Here is a 23,493-nt window from a genome sequence, read left to right as displayed (position 1 = left end):
AAACTAGGTCTGTATAAATGGGACAGCAGACAGGACAGGATCATGGGTAACACGCACGTAACACATGTTATGCGTGCGATCAACTGCAAAAGACTTAAAAGTCGGTTGGTAGCAGTTAACAGCTGAATCAAAAAACAAAAACAGCAGACCAAAGTGTCTGCAAATTGGGAAAACAACAAGGTCCGGGAGCTCCTTAACCTCTGAGCAGAGGACGAAATCAGCCGTCAAATAAGAGAGACGGTAAATGGTTGTTATTGCCATGTTATGCCATTGTTATTGTTTATAAGGCACTGCAATTGCATAACTGTATGGAATATTAGAGGCTGATGCTGTTGTGTTACAAGTCACACCTGTCACACCTCTTTTGATTCCACAATACTGGCATGCTATCTAAAATAACACACACTGGAACGGAATGATGCTGCTAGTGCTTGGCTCTGTAAAAATGTAAAGGCAGCATAAAGAAGGGACTTCGTAGCAGCTCTATAGCGTGACCTTCATGTAAAGGGGCTAGAGACTCATAGCAGAACAACCCCAACTTACTGCTCCTTAGCCCACTGCCAGATAAACATTGACCGTTTTATTGTGGTGAAACACAAGATGAAGAGTCTCCTCAGGGAGCAAGGCAGAAATATCTCTATTTACAGTGTGTCAGTTAGAAAAAATGATCCCTACAGTAATTTGTTTCCCCTTACAGGGTGTTGCCTGAGAGGAAGCCAAGCTGAGGCCATCACTAACCAACAGAGACAGTACTGTAACACATGCAGAATGACACTGATGCAAATCAGGCACATAAAAGGAACTACAACACTGTCTTCTGATCGTTGTTAAGCATGCATGCAGGCAGTTATGACTTTTTCTCATTAATAATTAACTGAAGTGCATTGTCTGAACGCTCATAAAGAAACATAAACGACACACACGACTCTTTGCATAAGACTTCAAACCTTACTCTCCCATGACAACTTGCTTATTTAAACATGACAAAGAGCAGGGCGCAATGTCTCGAGTGTGTAAGAGAAAAGTTACATTAATAACACTATCATAGGTACATCATAAGCAAAGCTGTATCACGTTTGGGTAGCCTGTTGTTTGAAACGTGTCACTGCTACTACCAGTAAAAAATAACTAATTTTCAGTAGCATCAGTACGGGGAGTCTGCAAAGCTGGTACCATGTACCTCTGTCCTGCGAGCAACAACTCATAGTCACCACACAGAGGGTGTGATACATGACTGAGAAGTGCCTGCCCTTTCCTTGAAAGTCTGAGTCATCTTACCACTACTAGACCATCAGGACACTAAATAACACTAAAGATACACCCCATTTATTTATTATAATGTGTAACCTTGGTAGTTTTCAACCTGGATCCTATTGTCAAATGTCTGTGTCTAAGTCACTCTTGTGAGCAACAATTTTTGAACTTTGGTCTAGTATTGAACGAGAGCACTGCAGCCGACAGCGGTGAAACAGACTGCAGTGTACCCGGCAGGGAAATATGTACCTCGTCAATTTCTGTCCTCTAAAGGTGCTTGTTTTTGCTGCCAACAGGCTCAGACAGTTATAATGGGTGTCTGACAACATTATGGAGAGGAGCCTGCAGAGTAATTAAACATTTTTTCTGTACCTTACACTTGTTCCATTAAGACAGTCATAATAACAATCTGAGCCTGTCAGTGGCTCTTTTAGTTTCCAACTGCAAGAAGTCACCTATAGTTAGATTTCAGAATGTCAGACCAGTGAAAGGTAAAGAAAAAAGTTTCATTTCTCTGTGGGGTACATAAATTTGTTAGACACTCATAATAATCTGAGCCAAAGGGGCAAAAACAAGCACTTTAAATGGATGTAAACTGATGGGGTGCACCGCCCTGAGTGGTTACATTGCTGCCAGCTGCAGCACTCATTACTGGACCACTTTCAAACACTATTGTTTTCAAAACACAAAAACATGGGGAAAAAGATTCCAGGTTGAAAAATCCAAAAGTTACCCTTTAACAAAAAAAACCCCAAAAAAACTCAGCTGTTTTTACATTGAATTTTTACATTCAATGCAGCTTCCTGTATCTGTCAAGTAGGCTTGGGCAATATCTATTTTTTGTTTTATTTCTTCATACCTTCCTGGAATATCACCGGGGTATACAGTATGTAACTGTACCTTTGTGCAGTGGTGCACACAAAACCATCAGTATCACTGTAATACCATCATACCACCCAAGCCTACCTTTATATTTCTGATACTTGGCGCTGTGGACACATTTAGGGTATTAAGACAAAAAAGTATTGAGGTTTGATTCCTAGATCTGTACACCAACAAATTCAAACTCAATTTCATACCAGGAAGTGTGTAGTGTATAATGGATTTATCAGAGCTTTTTACTGAAAACAATGACAGCAGCCTAAATTTGGTTAAAAAAACTCCATAATGCTCAGACACACTACAGTATTAGCAATAATTCTCTGTGGGTTCATCACTACCAGAGACATCTTTCACATTAAACATAGTTATTTGACCCATTGTAAAAATATTTTTTCGATGCAATTTCAAACACAAGAAGAAATTTCACACAGCATACGACAGCCTGGTTCCTAGCTGTGGGGATATTTTGATCTGGACCACAGTGTTACTTACAGTGACCGATTAACATTACCGTCGTCAGTCTCAACTCCCTCCTGCTAGTGGAAAAACTCCACGCCACCCCTCTTAGATTAGATTAGATTAAATTCAACTGTATTGTCATTGCACAGAGTACAGGTACTGAGCCAACACAATTAAGTTCAGCATCTAACCAGACACAGTAAAAAGCAATAAAGTGCAGAGTAATGTACATATGTATGTCTAGTGGTGTAATAAATTATAAATATAGTAAGATAAACAGTAAAGGGTGGAGAACACATCTGCAATACTCTTTCAAAGGGGAATGCAGTTTAATAGCTCATAACAGCAAAGCCGTGTGGTTAGTTTTACCATGTGACACAGAAACTTTGCCTGGAGGCATGGTTGCTCTCTAACGGATGGTTTAAAAGGCACAAACAATTCTGTCAAAACAGTTCAGTACAGCCTGCTCCTGGCTCTCAGCATGCAGGTTTTAATCACTGCAGGGCAAAGTGTGCCACAATAGGACCAGATTCCCCTACTGCAGCACACTAATGCAACCCAGATTGAACATGTCATGGGGGTGACAGTTACAATGTAAGGAGAGGAATAAAAATTGGCTACAATCAACTCAATTAAACTTGCTCATTACAATGAAACAAACACTTTAAGAGACGTTAGCTGCCCTGTGATAGCACTGTGTGCCTCTGGGGCTGGCTTTTGGAAAGCTAAGTTCTGTTTATAAGGAGGAGTCCAATATGAATAGTGTCAGAGCTGTGCCAAAAGGAGAATACTGGCATCACCACACAGACAACCACAATCTTCCTGTTTGAGAAGTCATGCTGACAACCTCAGGCACTTTACTTATTCAGGCTTTACAGAGACAGTGGGGTTTGTTTTGGTGATGAGGCCAAATAGTTAATATATGCACATCAATTAACAAACTCCAAGCCAGGAATTCAACAATTACTGATTCTGATCACATCATAGCTTGCCACCTGTCCCAGACTTGTTTTACTTTTCTTTCCTTAGCTGCATGCTCAGAAAAGGACAGGACTGAGTGAGCTTAAAGGACATTTTCAAAGTTCATACATGTTATCCCTACAGTGTAAAGGCGGGGTTATACTTGTGCGTCAGCTCTATGCAGCTCTATGCCTACGCCGTAGCCTATGCACATGGCCTACGCTGTTGTGAGCATTTATACTTGTATGGTGTTGTGTCTGTGTCACTCTGCAGTTACACCTCCAAAACACTAGTCAGTGGGGTTTCTTTGAAGTGCTGATAACCTCAGTTGATTCAAAACACAACCAAAACACACATTAAACATGGCTGAATAGGAACAATTTCAATTACAAGTACACATATCAGCTTCACTATAACTCGCAGCAGGATTCACAGACAAAGCACTTGCCGGACACATTTTCCCCACAAATACAACATGCTAATGTTATTAGCACAAGCCTATGACATTTTACATTGTATAAATTAGCCTAGTGGCTAGTGGAGATTTCCTATACTCATATGAAGCCAGGATAAATCGCACACAAGACTTAAAATATTATTTTGTGGAGGCTTTATTGTCTTCACAATTTATTGTTTCTTATCTGTGAAATAAAAGTAAATAAAAGCTTTGTTTCCACTGAGGGAAATGGTTTTCAGCTTACAAAGATTTACAGGAGGTCCACATAACGGGAAGTTACATTTCTGGGGAGGTGCACATCAGGCTACGACGCAGAAGTATAAATGCCACTTCCAAAAACATTAGTAAATATAAACAACTCTCCCAAATCCAAAAACTATGGCACTAGAACTTAAACTTGTGATGTCGTAGTATACAGTCTTGAGCTGTGGCATCACAAGTTTGGGACTGACTTCTCAGGTTTCTGGCTTTGAGAGAGTAGCTCATGTTCACATCAAGTTCACAGCTGAACTTTCTTAGGCCATGGAAATCGTAATTTCGGCAGTGTTCTCCTTTAACTATTCTTCATATGGTCAGAATGGCTCTTAAACAGTGAAAACAATCTAAATGTGCCAAACATGTTGAGAATTTTTTTTAAAGTTTGTAAGCTCTATATAGTGCCTATCTAGCTTATATATACATATTAAAGTTACACACTTGTCTAATTGTGACATAGTTAGTTTTTAACCACTGGGGAGGGACTTATGTTTTGTAGTTCAGTTTAAGGCAGGGTTAGGCAACCTGCGGCTCTGGAGCCACATGTGCAAAATCTCAATTGCGGTGGCTACAGTAGTATTAATATGTTTTGCGGCTCCAGATAAATTTTTAAAATTATTTTTGGTCAAATATGGCTCTTTTGATAGTGAAGGTTCTCGACCCCTGGACAAAGGAAGGGCATACAAATTTAAATGGTTGCATTTTGTATTTATTTCACTGCAGATTTTTGAAGACAACATGACATATGTTTTCTTTAAAAATCACCAAAATTACACCATTTGTCATAGCCAGAAACTGTAAAAACAGAATCTATTGTTGGATTGTCAAATTTCCGATAGTCCTTGGACACATCATGTGTGATGACGCTTCTGTCAGGAAAAAAAAAACTTAACCAAATCTGAGCTTGAAATAGGGATATTAAATTAAAATCACTTTATCCTATGTCTTATTTGACCAAAAATAAATGCTTGCATGAACTAATCAACATGCATGACAAGAATGAAAAACTGTGGCTTTTTTCAGCTCCGGGATTTTGTCAACGTTTAACTTTCAAACATAACGGGTAAGTTTTAAAAATCTAATAACTGATTTATTGTAGAAGGAGGGTCATGCATTTTCCGCCAGTCACTCAGGCTGGCTCAAGGAAATCTAGTTGTTGCTTTAGGGAGGGTCAAAATACAAAACAACAAAAAAACGAAGTCACGCCCCAGCTACCCCCTTCCCCTAATAAATAGGGAACAGTCCATTGTAATAAAGTGTGAAATGACATATTGTTTTGGGGGTTAGCACCAGCAGCTTTGTTGTTAGTCATGTACCGGGTGAAGTAACACTACAGCGGGGCGCCACCGGCTGTGTAGCTAAGCTAACCAGCTAGTAAGTTAACCGGCTATGCTAACCGGCTTGGTTGCCAGGCTGGACTGCTGCTAGCTACGGTCTGTCTGTATGACGTCGGCTAAGGGGTTTTCTTGAGCTCTGCCATATCGTAAAATGTAACGCTCACTGTGTGATAAACCCTGCCACCAAAGTTATTAAAAGACACTGACACTTCCTCTTACGCAAATGTGCTGTTTATAAGTTGTGTTCCTCACAGAAGTATGTCAGGAAGAGGAGTTTATGCGGCCTGCCCACCGCCGGTAGAGCCCGACATAACCGAAACAGCAGCCCAACGTGAGTGAAGCTGCCTCGGCTCTCCTGTCGTAGCGGCGCCTCGAACAGACCAGCGGTAGTTGGACAGCTGTAGAAAGCTTGGGCTCAACTATGTCTCTTATGTCAACCAATATAAATAATGATTCAGGGCATAGCCTAGTTTATGGCGTTGGTTTAATTGGGATAACTGTTAGTCTGAATACTCACCCTGCCTAAGTGTTATTGGAGATTCCTCTGTAGGATGTTGAGAGAGAAGTATGCCTGAATGGGACAGTTACTCCGTCACAGCGAGCTGCCGTCTGTGGGACTCAGTAGCGGTTGTCCTCAGGAGACAACCGGCCTTTTCTCTCAGCTTATAAAGGTGCTGGCTACCTACTTACACCACAAACCACCATCTTACATTGAAAGGAGGAGAGAACAGGGGCAACTATACAACTCAGTGAGTCGGCGCAAATCGTCTTGATGTTACATGCAAGGAATGATGGGTATTGTAGTCTCTACCAGCAAAGCATTTCTACAACTAATGGCTAAAACGTTGTTGTCTATTAGTTTATCATACAAAGAATATTGCTTAAAATGGTATTAAAAAATAATAAAAATGAATTTTAAAATGAATCACTTGACTTAACTGTTTTAAATATGTTACTGTCTTTTATGAAAAAGCACCATTTATAACAGCATAAAGTTTATGAATTGTAATTTTTGTTTTTATAAAAGATATAATAAATAAATATTATTTCTTTTATGGAAAATTACAAACCTGTCTGGTGTTTATTTGAGGACAGGCACCAGCCAATGGGATTTTCACAAGAGATGACTTGTAAGTAAGTACTGATAACCAATTTATTTACATCTCCTGTATAAAGACCTTAGCTATGGCGTATAACCCCAGTTTCTAATTTGAATGCCTTATACAATGTGGTACCATATATTATAAGCCTTTTCAAAAAATAAATAAATAAATAAATTCTATATACTGTATATATGTATATATATATATATGTATATACATATACATATATTTTTTGAAATAAACTCATAAAGTGATTATATTTTCTTTTTGTATTTTAATTTCTAACTATTTAAAACATAAAGAAATTCTATATTTATATATATATATATATATATATATATATATATATATATATATATATTAAACATTTTGTCAACATCCTGGTATCTTTTCCTCTAAATGCTGCTGAGGTCATGTCTAAATGAATCTCAATAGCAGTAGCTAGTCTTGAACCTCCCTAGCAAAGCTAGCTATGGACTCCACATCCAACAATGGTAAAATTCTCAGAGGAAAACAGAGATATTGATAATGGGTGGAGAGATTTATTTGCTCTTACCAAATGTTGATTAATAGCTCACTGCTGACTAGCCACCCTGTGCTAAAATATAATAACGAATACTCATTTAGACCTATTGATAGGCTATTTTTAAGGCAATAGTCTGTGTTACCTTCATAATAAGACTCAAATATGTTCGGCAACTCTAGATGATTTTTTTTTTTTTCAATTTTTGGTCAAAAATGGCTATTTTGATAGTAAAGGTTGCTGACCCCTGTGTTAGGCAATTTATTGTTTTTCAATAGGCTAGCTGTCCTTTTACCTCAAAACACAAATATACAGCTTTAATTTGAAGGAGTACATTGATTGTAAGGAACAAAACACTTAATGGGAACAAGCCTTCTCAAGTTTAGGGGAGACTCGTGGGTACCCACAGAAGAGAACCCATTTTCATTCAGATATGCTGAGATGAGAGTTCAGGGGACCCCTTTAAAATTGCTCTTGCCAGCTGTTTGCTTGCCAAAATTTAGCCTCACTTTGGAGCGGTATTTAGCCCCAGCAAGCTATGCTGACATGGTTGATACTAGGTGGTCTAGTTTCACAAGGTACCACAACATTTGTGCTAGCTTTAAAATGTGACACTCTTGTTTTCACCAGGAGAGGCCAGTAAGGAGGCCTGTTCGTTTTAAATTATTTGTACAAAATATCTGCCAAAGACATCTATACAGCCTTTCTGATTCATTCCTTCATACTGGTGTGTGGTGTAGGGTAGCTCTACAAACAGTAGATGGAGACATTTGCTTATATTAAAAAATGCGCTAAACAGATGACACAAACACAAGGCCACAGAGCAGAACAAGTGATCCATTTCTCAGCTGACAAAAGATAAAGCCAGTTGAATTAGTGAAACATTTGACACAGCTGAAGATCTGAATATTTCTATTTTGTTAGGCCTATATCTTTAAATGTCAGAAAATTATTCTATTTTCTGTTCAAGCTTTGTGCAAACCATTTTAACTCTGACTACACAGATACATCTTTAACTACATTTTGACTTACTGAAATGCTTTTTGAAAAAGGTCCTGTTGGATAGACCTCTAATTACTGTACCTAATGACTTGTTTCTTTTGCCGTTAAGTTGTATGAAAACCCTGATTAAAAGTAAATTTGTGTTGTCATCATAAAACTAATTTTGACCAGTTACAACAGAAATATACATAACTCCAATTCAGTAGCCTATATTTGGCTAATCAAAGGGGGATATCCTCAGTATTAAAGTAAATATCATTAACATATTTTGACAAACAAATAATAAGGCTTAATTTTGAACCTTGTGTCAGGTCAGGACCAAAATGTGTTTTGAAAAACTACTGTACCAAAAGCTGGCACTGAATGTCTACTTAGATTTGTAATCTTATTTACTTATTCATGTGACATAAATAATAATGTTGGCAATTTCTGACTATTTTATTCAGACAAGGCTCATGACAGTTGTGTGTATTTAGACAATATATAACTTTTAAATGATTTAGCTTCTTTTATTTAATAAAAAAGGGGTTTGTAGAAAAAAACATGTTCATATAAAGTGAGATCTGGTTCTGTTTGTGTTCTTAAAGAACTGTCATTGTGACTGATGGCTATTTTCAAAGATGCTTTATTTATCAATCCAGAGAGGCAATTTCACAAAATGCAGCTGAAGTGTTACTCTTTGGATACTCCTACACACCATACACATACATATTCAGAGGGGTAGCACAGGTCATAATATATATACATAGATATCTACAACTGTCAATCTGTATTTACAGTACAACTTCTCATAATGTCAGATTTACAGTAATCATAGATGAAGAACCAACTCTGTCATCTTCAGTTTGTGGTTATAGGATAGGTTCACATTTGTTCAAGTCTCGTTTTAATACAATACTCACATGCCTGTAAGTACACTGAAAACAATACTGGTAGCTGCAACAGTTCCTCCTGTCCATGCTGACTGCAAAGAGATTCTCTTTCAAAGCAATTTAACTGCAAGCGATGAGGGACAAATTGCCGAATTTCCACTTTGTGTTACTTGCTCTCTGTAACAGATAAGCAAGGAAACACAGTATTGAAGCACAAAGAGTCATTTCTTGCATTAAAAAGACACTGTCTTTGGAAAGTACAGACTCAATTTGTCTAACTCAGACTGCTGAAGTCTTAGACTTGATCTGTAAGTAAAGGTACTGTATCTGCAATAGCCAAAGCCACATCCTTCATAACCACAGATGTGTCTGCCATATGCAGCATGGATTTAAGACTTGCCCAGAAAACCTGCTGCTTCCGTTCATCCTTGGGCCACTCCAGGTATGTCTGCTGCCTCAGTAAACTCCTGAGTCTCAAGAACTTCTTGGGCAGAGAGTCAGCTGGAATGGGCTCCAGTAATATGAAGACTAAAGAGTCCCGCTGGACACTGATGGCTCTGTGCTGGGCAAAAAAGAGCTCGTAGTTGCACCATTCACTCTGGACAAAATGTTTGGAGAGGACGAACAGCGTCTTGTAACTGGACTCCACACAGTTGATGATGTTGTCTATGATCCACTCACCAGGGACGAAGTCGCGCTCGTGAACACAGAGTGAACACCCAGCGCCTTCCAGAGATGGCACCAGCTGGCTGTCTACCCAGTCAGAGTCCTGATGACTGTAGGAGATGAACGCATGATAACTAAATGATACATTCTTCAACATGTTAGAGCGCTTCTTGCCTCTCCTCTTCACCCTGATCCACACCCATAACATCTTAGTATACCACACTCCATCACATTTATAGAAAACAAGACCTATCGCAGCACATATGAGGATTATTACAGGAACAGCAACTGCAGCTTGAAGCCACATCTCACATGACAGCTCACTGGTTTTGTACTCTGAGAGTGGCAGAGCTGCAAAAGCTGGCGGGGTGCTGCATGTATAATCGAAGGGCCAATCGAGTAGCATAGATTTGTTGAGAACAGTGACGAACCAGTGGGAGTCGCATGAGCAGACAAACGGATTGCCTCCAGCTTTGAGGGTCTGAAGCCTGGGAAGTCCTGCCAAGCCCTCCCTGGATATAGTCGTGATAGCATTCTGGTCTATGTAGAGACTGAGCAGAGCCGGGGCGCTGAGATCAGCAGGGATAACCTGGATGCTGTTGGAGCTGAGTTGGAGGTGTGTCAGATTGGGAAACCGAGACAGATCCTCTTTCGTTATGGCTGTTATTCCCGTCTTTGACAAGTCAATCCTCTCAAAGTTTGCTGAGAGGTATTTAAAGACACTGTTGCCCAGGTTGTTGTTTCCCAGGCTGAGCTCAGTCAGCTGAGCAGGCCAAGAGCAGTCCCCGTCCAAGCTGATGGAGTTAAAGCTGAGGTCCAGAGATTCTAATGTCTTCATCTGATGCGTCTTCTCAGAGATAAAGGAAAGACTGCTGAAGCGGTTCTTGCTTAAAGATAGTCTCTTGAGTTTAGGGAAGACGGAGGTGTATGAACAATGAATCCACCAGAAGCCTGAATCCGGCAAGAGGTTATCTGACAGGTCCAATGTCTCCAGGGAGGGCAAGGCGGATAACAGGTTGCAGGGTAAAATGTTCATCCCAGTCCCAGAGAACTTTAAATAGGTCAGATTTGAGATGGCCTCAAAGCTCATGTTGAACGTGGGGTATTTGTATTGATAGTGATTTATCCCATTGAAGGTAATCGAGGATAGGTTGATTGTGTGATTAATGGTGCGAAACTGAAACCCGTCCGGTGTATCTTCACTATAAGTGATGTTGACAAATGAGAGATCATAAAGGTAGGAGAGCCACACATTCTTCAGAAACGCCTCCATGAATGAGCTGTTCATCCAAGTGTTTTCTATGGTGAGATTCTTTATAAATGGCATTGTCCTCAGGTTTTTAAAAAGGTTGCCAGTGTCACTGCAGTCGTCTGGAAATAGAGTGATGAATCTCAGTGATGTTGCTTTTGTCACATTCAAGTCCACGAGGACGTTCTCAAATGTATTCAAATCCCCACAAAAAGGTGCAAAAATTGACACAGTTTCAAGAGACTTCAGTTTTGTGAGAGCACCAGAATCATAGTTTTGCCAGTGAATTCCTGCTCCCAAAGTCAGATGATGTAGAGAAACGTTTGTCAGTGGATCAAAGTCATCATAGTTGATTGACAGAGCAGCTGTACTACCTAACACCAGCACATCCAGATTCATTAGCTTCTGAAAGGATGCTGGAATTCGATAGCTGTTGTACAGGTTGTTAGCCAAATCAAGGATTTTCAGCCATTTCAATGAAATGTCCGGGATGATGGGTAACTCATTGTAAGATATGTTGAGAACTTTGAGTGCTGGTGTGTGACTGAACACAGCAGGAGAAATTTCTCGCAAGCCACAGTTAGTTACCGTCAGATAGCAGAGTTGGGACAGTCCAGAAAACGGAGCTCCGTTCAGTCTTTGGATGGAGTTGTAAGAAAGATCCAGATACTGCGTGTCATTGGGAAGATTTGAGGGAACACTTGCTAGATTCTGATGGGAGAGGTCTCTCATTCCTCGCCTTGAGGTGACACACAGTTTAAATCCACTTTCATCTTCTTTGACAGCTACACAGTCAGGTTTGATTAGGGACACGATGGCAATGGTCCCAATCAGAAAAGTCACACTTGTGCTGAAACAGAAAAACAATGGAAAAAAAAAGTCTAAAAAGCTGAGCATTGAGCAAACATTTTAGAAGCAGAACTACCAGTGGTGCAGTGGTAATTGATGAGGTCAGTATACTACTAGGTAGATGGGCAGGTTACCGAGGAGAAGGTGGGTATACTCTCTTTATATTTAGAAGGCTTTTTGGCTGATAGTTGCGTGTACTCTATACGGCCAGAAAAAGAGGTAGGTATACCTCCGTACAGGGATGGGCAGTATTTCTATTACTTGTATTTAAAATACGTATTTCAATTACATTTGAGTATTTTGTAATTAAGCAATATCACACGAGAGGGAGTGATGTTGTACTGTAATTAAGCAATATCACACGAGAGGGAGTGATGTTGTACTGTGATATCGTCACGGCTGTGATTCAGGCCTCGTGCCTATGACCGAATCACAGCCGTGACGATATCACAGTACAACATCACTCCCTCTCGTGTGATATTGCTTAATTTGATAAGGCCGATAAAAAGCAAATGTAATTTGTGCCTCCATACCAGCATATACCCTCCACTACACCACTGAGTACTACAAAATGAAAACAAAAATGTAAGGGAGAATAATAAGTACATTACCTTTGGGTGGACATAGCTTTCGAAGCAGTTGTTTCCAACAGAGTGTGAGGAGCTAAGGTCTGAGCTGTACTCTGTGTGCTCTGACTTTTATTCTGTGTATTCTGAAAGGCAATCTATCAACCACTAAATCTCTGTTCCTGTTTCTTCTTCCTGTAAATTCCTCTTTTCTCTGTTTTTTTCCCTTTTCACATGACAGCAAATGATGTTTGATTGAGGATTTAGCCCAAAGTACATTAAGATAGTATATGATAAAAATAAATTACAATGGTATAAATAACTAGCCAGTAGCCTTTTTTTTGTATCTCAGTATTTGGACGTTTTTGGACTGGAGACAATAACTGCCAGACCCCTGTCCATTTTGTAAGAAACATACAAAGCCCAACAGTCACATATTTTTTCAGTCTCATTTGTGTCCACCCCTGACAAAAAATATAAGAAAACAGCCATGAGAATTCAGAATTTATAAACTCATCCATCACGTTTATAAAACATAATTTAAAGTGTTTCATAAGAATTTGATACAGGATGGCGCTAAGATTAGGTTCACACTTTTAAAGTCTAATGTCTCTCAAGTCATATTGTATTATAAGGACATGATCATAATACTGTGCAAGGTCAAAATTCAAAAGAGCTCATAATTACTTAGCCTAAAGGCCTTAAAGGAACAGTATGTAAGATTTAGGGAGATTTAGTGGCATCTAGTGGCAAGTATTACAGATTGCTACATGCTGAAACCTCCATGGTTAGAATTCTTTTAGTGTTCATTCCTCAGGAGGTTTTTAGTGGGAGTCAAATTATCCGCAGAGGTCTCGCCCTCTCCCAAAACAAACAGAGCAGCTGATTTAGACTGGTAAAAACACTGAATGAAGCAGTTTCATAAAACAAATCAGTGTTTCTCTGACCCTGTTTTGCATGTCAGAGATGGGTTGTTAGCCTAATGACTGCTAGTATGTGCTCACCTTTTTTCTCTGATAACTTAAAGTCAAGACAGTGAAAGGCAAATTATCCACAGAGCTCTCTTTGTCTCCAAGGAAACAGACCCAGTGATTTAAACTGGTATAACACAGAGGAAAAAAAGTAATCGGAAGGTAAAATATCAGTGTTTTTCCAATGATGTCGTTGTGAAGGGGCTGCTTACAATTTAAGTTTATTTACTTTATTATTAATCCCCCTGAGGGGAAATTCAATGTTTTCACTCTTGCTTGTCAATTACACACAGGTCCGAAAGACACACACATGCACAAACAGGACCTATACATGCACAAAGTGGAGAGATGTCAGAGTGAGGGGGCTGCCCTTTGGTCAGGCGCCGCGAGCGGTTGGGGGGTTCGGTGCCTTGCTCAAGGGCACCTCGGCAGTGCCCAGGAGGTGAACTGGCACCTCTCCAGCCACCAGTCCATGCTCCATATTTTGGTCCGGACGGGGACTCCAACAGACGACCCTCCGGTTCCCAACCCAAGTCCCTATGGACTGAGCTACTGCCGCCAATGGCCAATGCATAAATGGGAACGGCCCTATCTAGAGCCAATTTTTGGTTTCGCCTTTCAGGGCTACTGTAGAAACATGGTGGTACAACATGGTGATCTCCGTAGATGAGACCCCGCTCCCTATGTAGTTATAAACGGCCCATTTTAAAGTAATAAAAACACAACAATTCTTAATTTCAGGTAATCATCCACTAAAGAAAGCCTTCTTATTATATCATATTCCATTTCTGCCAATACATCCCCCTAAATCCTACACACTTGAGTTTTAAAACTGTAGTTGGTAACCTTAATAAAAGTATCTTTCTGTCAGAATTGCTGAAACTGTTACTATATCCTGACAGTAGTACATAAGACAGATAATCTGTGAAAAAAGTCATATTCCTCTGCCTCATCATAGTGCTTCTAATGGCATTCACTAAAACCTACCACAGCTGAAGGAAAACAACAGCGGTGTGAACTGGCTGGTCTGAGCTCGACTCAAGCCAGCTGATGGTGTCAACTGCAACTCCACTGGTCAAACTGACAGCAGCCAGTTTTAGAACATAAAGCATGTCACCTGTTTCAACAGCTAATTGGCTTGTAGTGAAGCTCGCTGGTCAAGTCAAAATGAATACAGATGGCATGTTCAATGGCTGCAGCACGTGCTCCGTCCCCACCGAGCTCTCTGTTTCCAACCTCACAGTGTGCTGGTGTCAGACAGTGGGTAGCTGCTTAATCAAATTAAACTGTCAAATATACACAGAAGAAAACTAGTGAAAACAACACATCTAAAAATAGATACAACCCAACACTGTAAAGTCTCACAAGTAAATTTATTACCCAAATCAAAGTGGCATGAAATGATCTGCTGTGGTATGAAGTCACAAGGTAAACGGACTATGTGTAACTCTCTGTGTCAATCAAATCAACTGACAAACAACACAATGGAGTGTTTCTGCTGTGTATGGAAGTTCAGTGTGGTGATCAGAAATCCCTCAAGTTCTGGAGGAATTTATCTGCAAGAAAAAAGGAAAAGCTTTCATAACTATTCTTAAGTTTCATTTCACTTTTTGTGTTTGCAGCTTCAATACAGGACTTTACTGACTTCTGTCCTCCCCCAGTCTTTCAACATCGCCCTTGTAGTTACGTATGGGATTTGTTTGAAATCAGCATATTCTTGTAGCCATTATTTCTCAAGCACCATTGCCTCAGATAGGAAGTGATGTAATTTTCATTTGCAACAACACAACATAATAGAAATTAGAATCAAGGTAACAGGTTGTATAAAAATTTACAACCTTTTTTTTCTTCAACTAATAAATTATTTCTGCACACTTACAAACTGTCATTTCTCCAGCAGTTTTTGACAGGTTTAAGGGGTGATACACGAGCACACACTTACTGATCATCAATTAAAAAACTCAACATATCTCTATTTATGCTCTCAAAAACTAACCTGAGATGACTAGGATTTGTACCCAGGTTCTTTGTAAACTGAAGTATGCCTGTTCACTTACGTTTTAACAGGTCTGACGCTACTATGCTGGGGGTCTATGGAGATTGACTCGCTCTTGGAGCCAGCCTCAAATGGCCTTTAGAGGAACTGCAGTTTTTGGCACTTCTGCAATGACTCCTTTTTTTCAGCCTTGGAGGTTGCCAGTTGCTCACAACAACTGTGGATTATCCTGAGTAATCAGGTCATAATTTCTGGAAAGAGTTTTTCAAATGTATTTCTTTGGTGCTTTAAAAGCCAAGTGCCATCTAGGTCCATTATATTGGAGAGAAGGCAGATGTCTCTACGGCCGATATCTCCAACACTCAGCAACTCACACCAAAACAATCTAGACTGATAAATAGCAATACAGGTAAGATGAAAAATATGTAGTTTTGATTTCAGTGTAAACTGTCTTTTTAAACAAACTCCCAGCTGACAGAGGTTACTGAGATCAGAGGAAATTACAAGAAACTTTCAATCACTATTTTGTTCACCACAGCAACAACTGGAGGAACTGTTGCAGAATATTTGGTAAAGTGATCAAGGGGCCACAGAGATATGTACTTGTCTGTTAGGACAGGCCCTTCAACTGACACTTTCCCAGGATCAGGTTACTAGGTACGGTCCTAAGCATCCTGTGCAGTGTGAGGAGCAGCTACAGCTCTTCGTTTGGATTCTACAGCTATGCTGAAAAAATTAAAAAGCAGAAGTAATTTCATTGTCATATAATGCTGTCTTAGAAAGAGGAAGAGCAGCAAGTTGATAGAAACAATGAATATTACTGACTGGCATACAGCTTCCTTAATAAAATACAGTAAGAAGGATAGTAAATGGTAAATGGACTGCACTTGTATAGTGCCTTTGTAGTCTTCTTGGCCACTGAAAGCGCTTTGTACACTACAAGTCACATTCACCCATTCACACACTGTTTCACACACCGGTGGCTGAGGCTGCCATACAGGGTGCCATAAGGGCTACTCAGTAACCATTTACACGCACTCACACACTGATGAAACAGCCACCAGGTGCAATTTGGGGTTCAGTATCTTGCCCAGGAATGCTTTGACATGAGGATTGGAGGAGCCAGGGATCGAACCCCCGATCTTCCAATTGGTGCATTTTTTACATATAGATATTGATTTTATATATATATATATATATATATATATATATATATATTAATTTTATTTACTCAGCTGTTGTCTGCAAGGTAATTTTTCTTGGAAAACATTCCATTTTAGCCCCCTACCAGACAAGCTATGTTGACATAGCTTTAAAAATGAGTGCGCCACAGCCTCTTATAGACAGTAATGTTGGTCTCCAATTATTTTCGCCAGGGGGACCAGTGGGGGTTGGGCAGCAACTGTCTCAGGGTGGCCATGGCCCCTCCTGCTATGAGGACTAATAATAACAATGGTGACTGCTATAAGCAAGATAAATGCTGCTATTGAGGTTGTTTTAAATCAATGTTTCTTTTCAATATCGCCCAGCAACAAAGTTTGATTTTGCTTCACTCCACTCTTGCTGGTATGGCAATACACATCAGTGTGGACTTAAATGACATTAGATTTAGGTGGGCACATTGGTCTCTAGTGATTGGGAAAATGTGATATGGGTAAATGTGCATGCAATGTTAGACTGAAGATGGAAATGGAGTATAACATACTGACAATGCTGTCTAATATTAGGCTACTAAAATCCCCTACAGATGATGTATTTCACTCTAAAGGCAGCATTTAATGGTCGGCAATGTTGCCCCTTGTTGCCTCTGTTTTCGTTTTTTTTTTTGGTCAATCCAGCATACTGAATTGGCATTGGCAAGTCACGTTGGTGAACGAAATGACTCTGATCGGCAGCTAAAGGGCAACTTTGGTATTATTCAATCTGGACTCCATTTTCTCATGTTTCTGTGTCCAAGTAACAAAGGGCAACAACAGTTTTTTAATTGGTCCAGTTTTTAGTGAGACTGATGCAGCTGGCAGCAGCGAATCAGGCTGCAATTACCACTTGCAGCAATTGTGCATTGTCAGTTTACTTCCACTAAATGTGCTTGTTTTTGCCACTGACAGGTTCAGACTGATATTCTGAGTGTGTCTGACAACATAATGAAAAGATTCACCACAGAGATAGTCCTTATTTGTTAAAGAGTGAAGTCCTTTGTGTTTAACCAGAAACAACCTTAAAATGGCTACTGCTAAAGCCACCAGACTCCATTTAAATCAACAGTAATTTTATTATCATAACACAGACTTTATTCAAAGCTCACAAAAAAAACGTTTTGCCTCGTCTTTCCACTGTTCCAACTATCACTGATTCTGGTTTGGTTGAATTAAACCCCTAAATCATTCTGTTAGATGTGGAAAATATGCTGGCAAGTCTGGTGGGTTTGGAGATGGCAATGCTGGGGTTGTTTTGGGGCAAACAAAGGTCTATCTCTGTAGGGATACTTTCCATAATGTTGTTAGACACTTATAATAACAATCTGTGCCTGTTTGTGGCAAAAACGAGTACTTTTAGTGGAAATTCATTGGGGGTGCGCAATTGCCCCAAGTAATTATATTGCAGCCCGTTTTAGTGCTGCCAACTGCAGCCCTCTCACTCAATAGTGGACCAATTTCAAAAACTTTTATTCCTACTTGTCACTTAGACACACCATCTAGGAAAACAGGGTCTTGGTTTAAAAATACCAAAGTTACCCTTTAAGCTCAGTGCACGAGAAGAGAAACAGAAGTGAGGAACGTAAACAAAGAGCTAAAGTTAAGAGGGAGTGTGATGAAAGATTATTTTTCTCTAGCAGAAAGCTTTCCTGATGGTTTGTGTTATTGTTCACTGGTGCATGATAAATATGCTCTGTTCTTTCAACATTGGATTGTGTTGTTAATGTGCTAACTGGCTAACTAGCCTCAAGGTGGTCTTCTGGTTTCCCTTTTTTGGATGAGGATTATATCTCTGTACCTCTTGTGGAGGCGCAGGATATACGTGCTGGTTGACCATCGGCCGCAGTCTTTATGGTGTGTTCACGTGCAACTTTTGGGGTGAGACACACCAACATCAGGCACAGCAGCAGGGGGCCTTTGTCGCCACTAGTTCTGTGATGTCGGTATGGTGTATCTGGGCCTTAGGACACTCTGAATCACATCAAGGATGTTTCTTAAACAAACTTCCTCCCTAAAGGATCCTGGACTTCCTGACTTTTGATTACTACATTCTCCCTAAGGGCCCTACACTCAGCAAGCAGCTCGTGGCACCCTGGAATCTTGTACCCATGGAGCCCCTTCAATCAACTCCTCAAGGATCAAAAATAACCTGGAATCCACTCAAGGTCTCCTTGGCCCTCTGAACATCCCTTCAGCATACCGGTGATCCTAAACAGCCAGTGGCATGGTGGTCGGACACATCATAGAAATCACAGACCATCTGGTATCTCTTTCAGAAATTCTAAATTTGTCAGTGTCCAGCTACAACCAGTCTCCTTTGCTGTCACAGAATCCCTACAGCTGAAATGAGCTCTTCTTAATGTCAGACCATTGATGTACACATCCTTCTTGGTTAATGATTTGATAACCGAAAAGAATTTGCATTTAATGTTTTTAGTTGAGACCTTGCTAAACAGCACTACTGGTGTAGAAATACTGATTGAAGCGTGTCATCCAAACTATAAATTTCATCAGTCAGTCAGACAAATCAGGAAAGGAGGGGGGATTGCAGCTATCTTTTCTACACAGTTTTTGTGTAATGACATTGACCTTTTACATCTTTTGAATACCTTGCACTTGAGGTCAAAGCAGTGTTATCAGTGCTCATCATTACATTATATCGACCACCAAAATATTCATCAGTATTGCTCCAGGAATTCTCATCGCTGATCTCACTAAGTATCACTAGATATGATAGATAAATCTTGAATGGAGACCTGAACATTCACATCAACAAAACGAACTCCACAGCTACTGAGTTTCTGAATCTACTTGACAGCTTTGAACTTAACATGTAAATAAAGCCACTCATCAACATGGCAACACTCTAGGTATCTGAGCTACCAATATCTGACCATCACTGTGTGTTTTTTGGTCCCACACTAATCTTCAAGTCAAGTCCTCAAGTCCCACATTAACAAGGTGATGAAAACATAATTTTCCACCTCAGAAACATAGCTATTACTCAGTTATCTTCTTCTGGGTTTGCTGGAACTTCCTTGGAAATCTTTCAAAGAATCCAGGAAAACCCTTTCTCCCAGTTTGAAAACTGCTTCCCCAGTTTAATTATTTTCAAGCTCATTACTTTCATTCTGTAAGCACATTTTCTCAGCTGCCCTTGGGTAAACCCTGCAAGATATGAAACAAGCAAGAAGGAACTAGAACCAAATCCTCTGCTGCTGAGGTCTTACTCAAATTACAAAACTTTGGAGACTTTTTTTGGGTTTTAATGATAATTTACAGTTAGTCATCAGTTATAACTGTAAAAATGTATGGAGTTTCAAAATGTCAGCTATCCCTTTTCTCAGTGGAGCATAAACTTTATTTTTTTAATGACAGTGCATCAAATGATAATGTGACAATGTGAAAGGTATTTACAGTGATAAACCAACAGGGATCCATCACATGAATCTATAGCTCCACTCAGCTTTACACAGCCTCATTGTGATTTTCAGTTCATTGTTTAGCTGTCTGGCGCACAACCTTACAGTTCTGGTTCCCTCTCACCACTCTCATAGTGTTGTTTTCAGCCACAGCAGGCAGCTGTTTACAGAGAAAAAGCTGTAAAAATTCAGCGTACACTACATGCTCAGCAGCAAACAGCAGACAGTCAGTTATGCTGCATTTCCACTGCATTGTGCTGTACAGCTCTACTCAACTCTACTTGCTCTATTTTGATTTCTATTAGTTGTGGACAGCACATGGGAATTATTTTGGTGTCCTATTGGTTGAGCTTCCAAGCAGCTGAGCAGATACTAGAAGGTGATGTTAAAACCAAGCGGCAATCTGCAAGGTGGAAAGATAAAGCCAATGCAGAAGTGCCAAAACTGCAGTTCAGTCCATGTTGAAATGCAAAACTTTACAATAGAAATAAACAGCCTGGTACAAAAAAAATATTTGGATTTCTTTAGTTAAATTCCCCCTTGATGACAACTGTACAGGAGTTGAATTTTTATATAATTCACCCATTTAAATGTTATTAAGGCTTAAAGTTATGTCCAACTAAGGGCATGACAAGGTGGGTACCATGTGTTGAAAAGTCGCTACCACAGCGACAGCGCTGGTTAGGTAACGTAACCATGGCACAATCCCAGAATTGCAGAATAAACCTAAAGGTGTAACATTTGGTTGCCTAAAAAAATCTTGTTCAATGTTTAGTTTTACTAAAAGACCCTCTACGTAGATGGATGTTCAGTTTTTTTGGTAAATACATTTTGTTCGAATGTTTTTTTCATCTGTTTTTCGCTAATGTAAATTAGCATTTACATTACCACAGTTAACCATAAATGTAAATGAACCGTCCTAAGCAAGCTAGCAGCTAGCATTAGGGTTATCTCCACCCTCTCATCCAAATAAGGTCAGTTCTGGCTCCAAAACCCAAGATGGCAATGGCCAAAATGTTAAACTTGAGTCTTAGTTATGTGAGTCCACGAACCAATGGGTGATGTCCCGGTTGCTATGTCCATTATTTTTTATAATCTATGTTTACAATACTGCAGACCACTGAGAGAGCAATCACTAAAACGACAAAGGACATCTTTTACAAACCCACCATTTTAAATAGCCAAGCTCCCGTCAATAGTGATAGCAATTTTTTTATTCACTTGCCCTACATTTTTCAAAAATGCCAGTCCACAAAATTATGCCATACACTACGTACACTCAGCAGAAATATTGATGAAACTCCTTTGTTTGGTTGTTGATGAAAGGATTCAGCATTGGAGACGATGTCACGGCAGTTTCATGCAGCGCTGTTATGGTGATCAGCTGACAATCCCACTTACACTGAAGGGGTACAATCATTCATTCATTCATTCATTCATTCATTCATTCATTCTTTTCTTTAAAGTGCTGTGTCATTTTTGGCCCACATGGGTTACAAGACACTGTTATATTTTTATGACCATCTTCCGGCCTTGCATGTACAAAACAAAACAAAAATATAAAATATATTATATTATATTATATTATATTATATTATAAATATAGAAATACAAATTGCATTTAGAAGGTATGTAGAGGAAATGTTTAAAACTATTAACTATAACTACTACAAATGACCTGTCACTGTTTTTTCAGCGGCCTTTTAAGCATAAATATGGCTGTTTTGTAGCAACCCATTGCTGTTTTTTCTAGTGGCTTTTTAGGCACCAAAAGTGGGTGTTTTGTAGCGGCCTTTTGCTGTTTTTGCAGCAGGGATAGTGCCACAAAAAGCAATTGTTTTCAAAGAGATTGTGTCTGGAAAACTGGATAATTTCAGTCAAAATGTTTTTTTTCCTAATTATAACCAAGTGTTTTTCGTGTCTAAACCTAACCATGTTAAACACAGTGTTGATGAAGTGTAAAGTTTCAACATATCTGCTACATAATACCGCACAAATGTAACATATCTGTGGTTTGCAGACACATGCAATGCCAAAATTTTTCTTGCAACTGGGTTGCTTGCACTTAAAAACGTGGACATGCTGCTCCTCCAGTCCACTTCAACAGTGTATTGAAGCACCAGTGCTGTGATGTATTTATTTGCTTCCTGAGCCCAGTAGTAGATCCTGAGAAACTGCTTCATGCATTCATTTTAACTAGGTTCTCTACTGCTCTCTGATGACATAAAATATCAGGCTACATTTATTGTATCCACTCTATGGATTATGTCTTTTGGGTGGGTGTGGGTTCTTACTGTCTTTGAGTGAGTGGGTGTTTGTAAATACACGTTGATTTCAATACATGTACTGTATTAATAAAATTGCCTTACTTATTTTTCTTTTATTTTGCTGCTTTGAAGTTGATATATTGCCACAAAACCACAACAGTTGCTTGTTACAACAGAGAAGGAGTGAAGTCAGACTAGTGTCAGACATGGTACGTTCCTGTAGCTTCTCAGAAACCTTTGATCAGTGCAACAGTATCCAGTTAATAAACCAGCTTTACATATGAAAACAAAACAAATTGCGTGTCGCTCACTAAGTAATCTTGACAAATAATTTGTGTCCTCTGTCTTCCTCTTTGTTTATTCTCTGTAAATAAACCACTCCTGAGCTGACTCATATTTCCAGAGAGGCAGCACTCAAACAGATTAGCCAATAGAGAATGGTATTTAATTTCACTGCATGCTTCATTGAGGAAGCATGATTAAACAGACACAAGATGTTTACCATGACCGTGCATTAACATAGCTGGTGTGTTGTTCCTGTAGAGACCAACCCAGAGCACAGGATGTCTGCTCAGGTGATTAGAGTCCAAACATTAACAGGGTACAGTGCTGTGGTCGTGCACCAAAACATACGCTGTGATCAAATGAATGTTCTTACACACTCAAACAGCACCATTGAAATCACGGAGGAGGCCGAGACAAAGACAGCGATGGAGGAGAGAACACCTGCTCCCTGCTCTGTTTGCTCTGCTTTCACTTGTTAGTCCTGTGCTGTGAGGGATGATGGATGTTTACAGTGTAGTGACTGCAGGGATCCAGGCAACATACATTCACACTGTGGGTATGTGGCATAGAAATTCCTCTGTGCAAATTCCCGCTGGAAATGTTTGCATAGTTTGAGCGGAATTTTTCAGAAAATGTTACTTGGTTCCACATTATTATGTCCACTAAAACTAACACAGTTTAATCACACAGTTCTGTGGAATTCGTACCTTTATATAGATTCTAATGTGCACTTTGTGTTTAAAGGTGGTTTAGAGAGGTATTGAGTCCAATTTAATGTAATTTTGGAGGCTTTTAGGAATTTGTGCAGCTGTAGAATTTTGTAGGACAGCACTCTAATACGTCTTTACGCAAACACAGGAAAGTATGGGGGATTTCCAATGTCACATCCTTACAATAAGATTAAGAAATCATTTCAGCCAAC

The 23,493-nt window shown here is 39.6% G+C and overlaps 2 protein-coding genes across 3 annotated transcripts in view; both read right to left on the bottom strand.

Moving 5' to 3' along the window:
• Positions 1 to 6,358, bottom strand: part of cnot4b (CCR4-NOT transcription complex, subunit 4b) — a 50,627-nt gene extending 44,269 nt beyond the window's left edge. For both annotated transcript variants that reach the window (XM_050036485.1, XM_050036486.1), the window contains exon 1: positions 6,122 to 6,358. The gene's annotated coding sequence lies outside the window, so the exon portion shown is untranslated. The remainder of the gene's footprint in view (positions 1 to 6,121) is intronic.
• Positions 6,359 to 8,861: 2,503 nt separating this feature from the next.
• Positions 8,862 to 12,583, bottom strand: LOC126384943 (toll-like receptor 1). The gene is made up of 2 exons (XM_050036396.1): positions 12,480 to 12,583; positions 8,862 to 11,869 (listed from the first exon to the last, which is right to left on the bottom strand). Exons 1-2 carry the CDS (start codon positions 12,491 to 12,493, stop codon positions 9,400 to 9,402), a joined length of 2,484 nt encoding a protein of 827 aa, XP_049892353.1. The 5' UTR covers positions 12,494 to 12,583; the 3' UTR covers positions 8,862 to 9,399.
• Positions 12,584 to 23,493: the final 10,910 nt, after the last annotated feature.

This window comes from Epinephelus moara, chromosome 23 (assembly GCF_006386435.1).
Source record: "Epinephelus moara isolate mb chromosome 23, YSFRI_EMoa_1.0, whole genome shotgun sequence".
In the NCBI taxonomy this organism is placed as follows: Eukaryota; Metazoa; Chordata; class Actinopteri; order Perciformes; family Serranidae; genus Epinephelus; species Epinephelus moara.
Note: the sequence above shows the minus strand (reverse complement) of the source record. Positions and strands in the feature narration are given on the sequence as shown.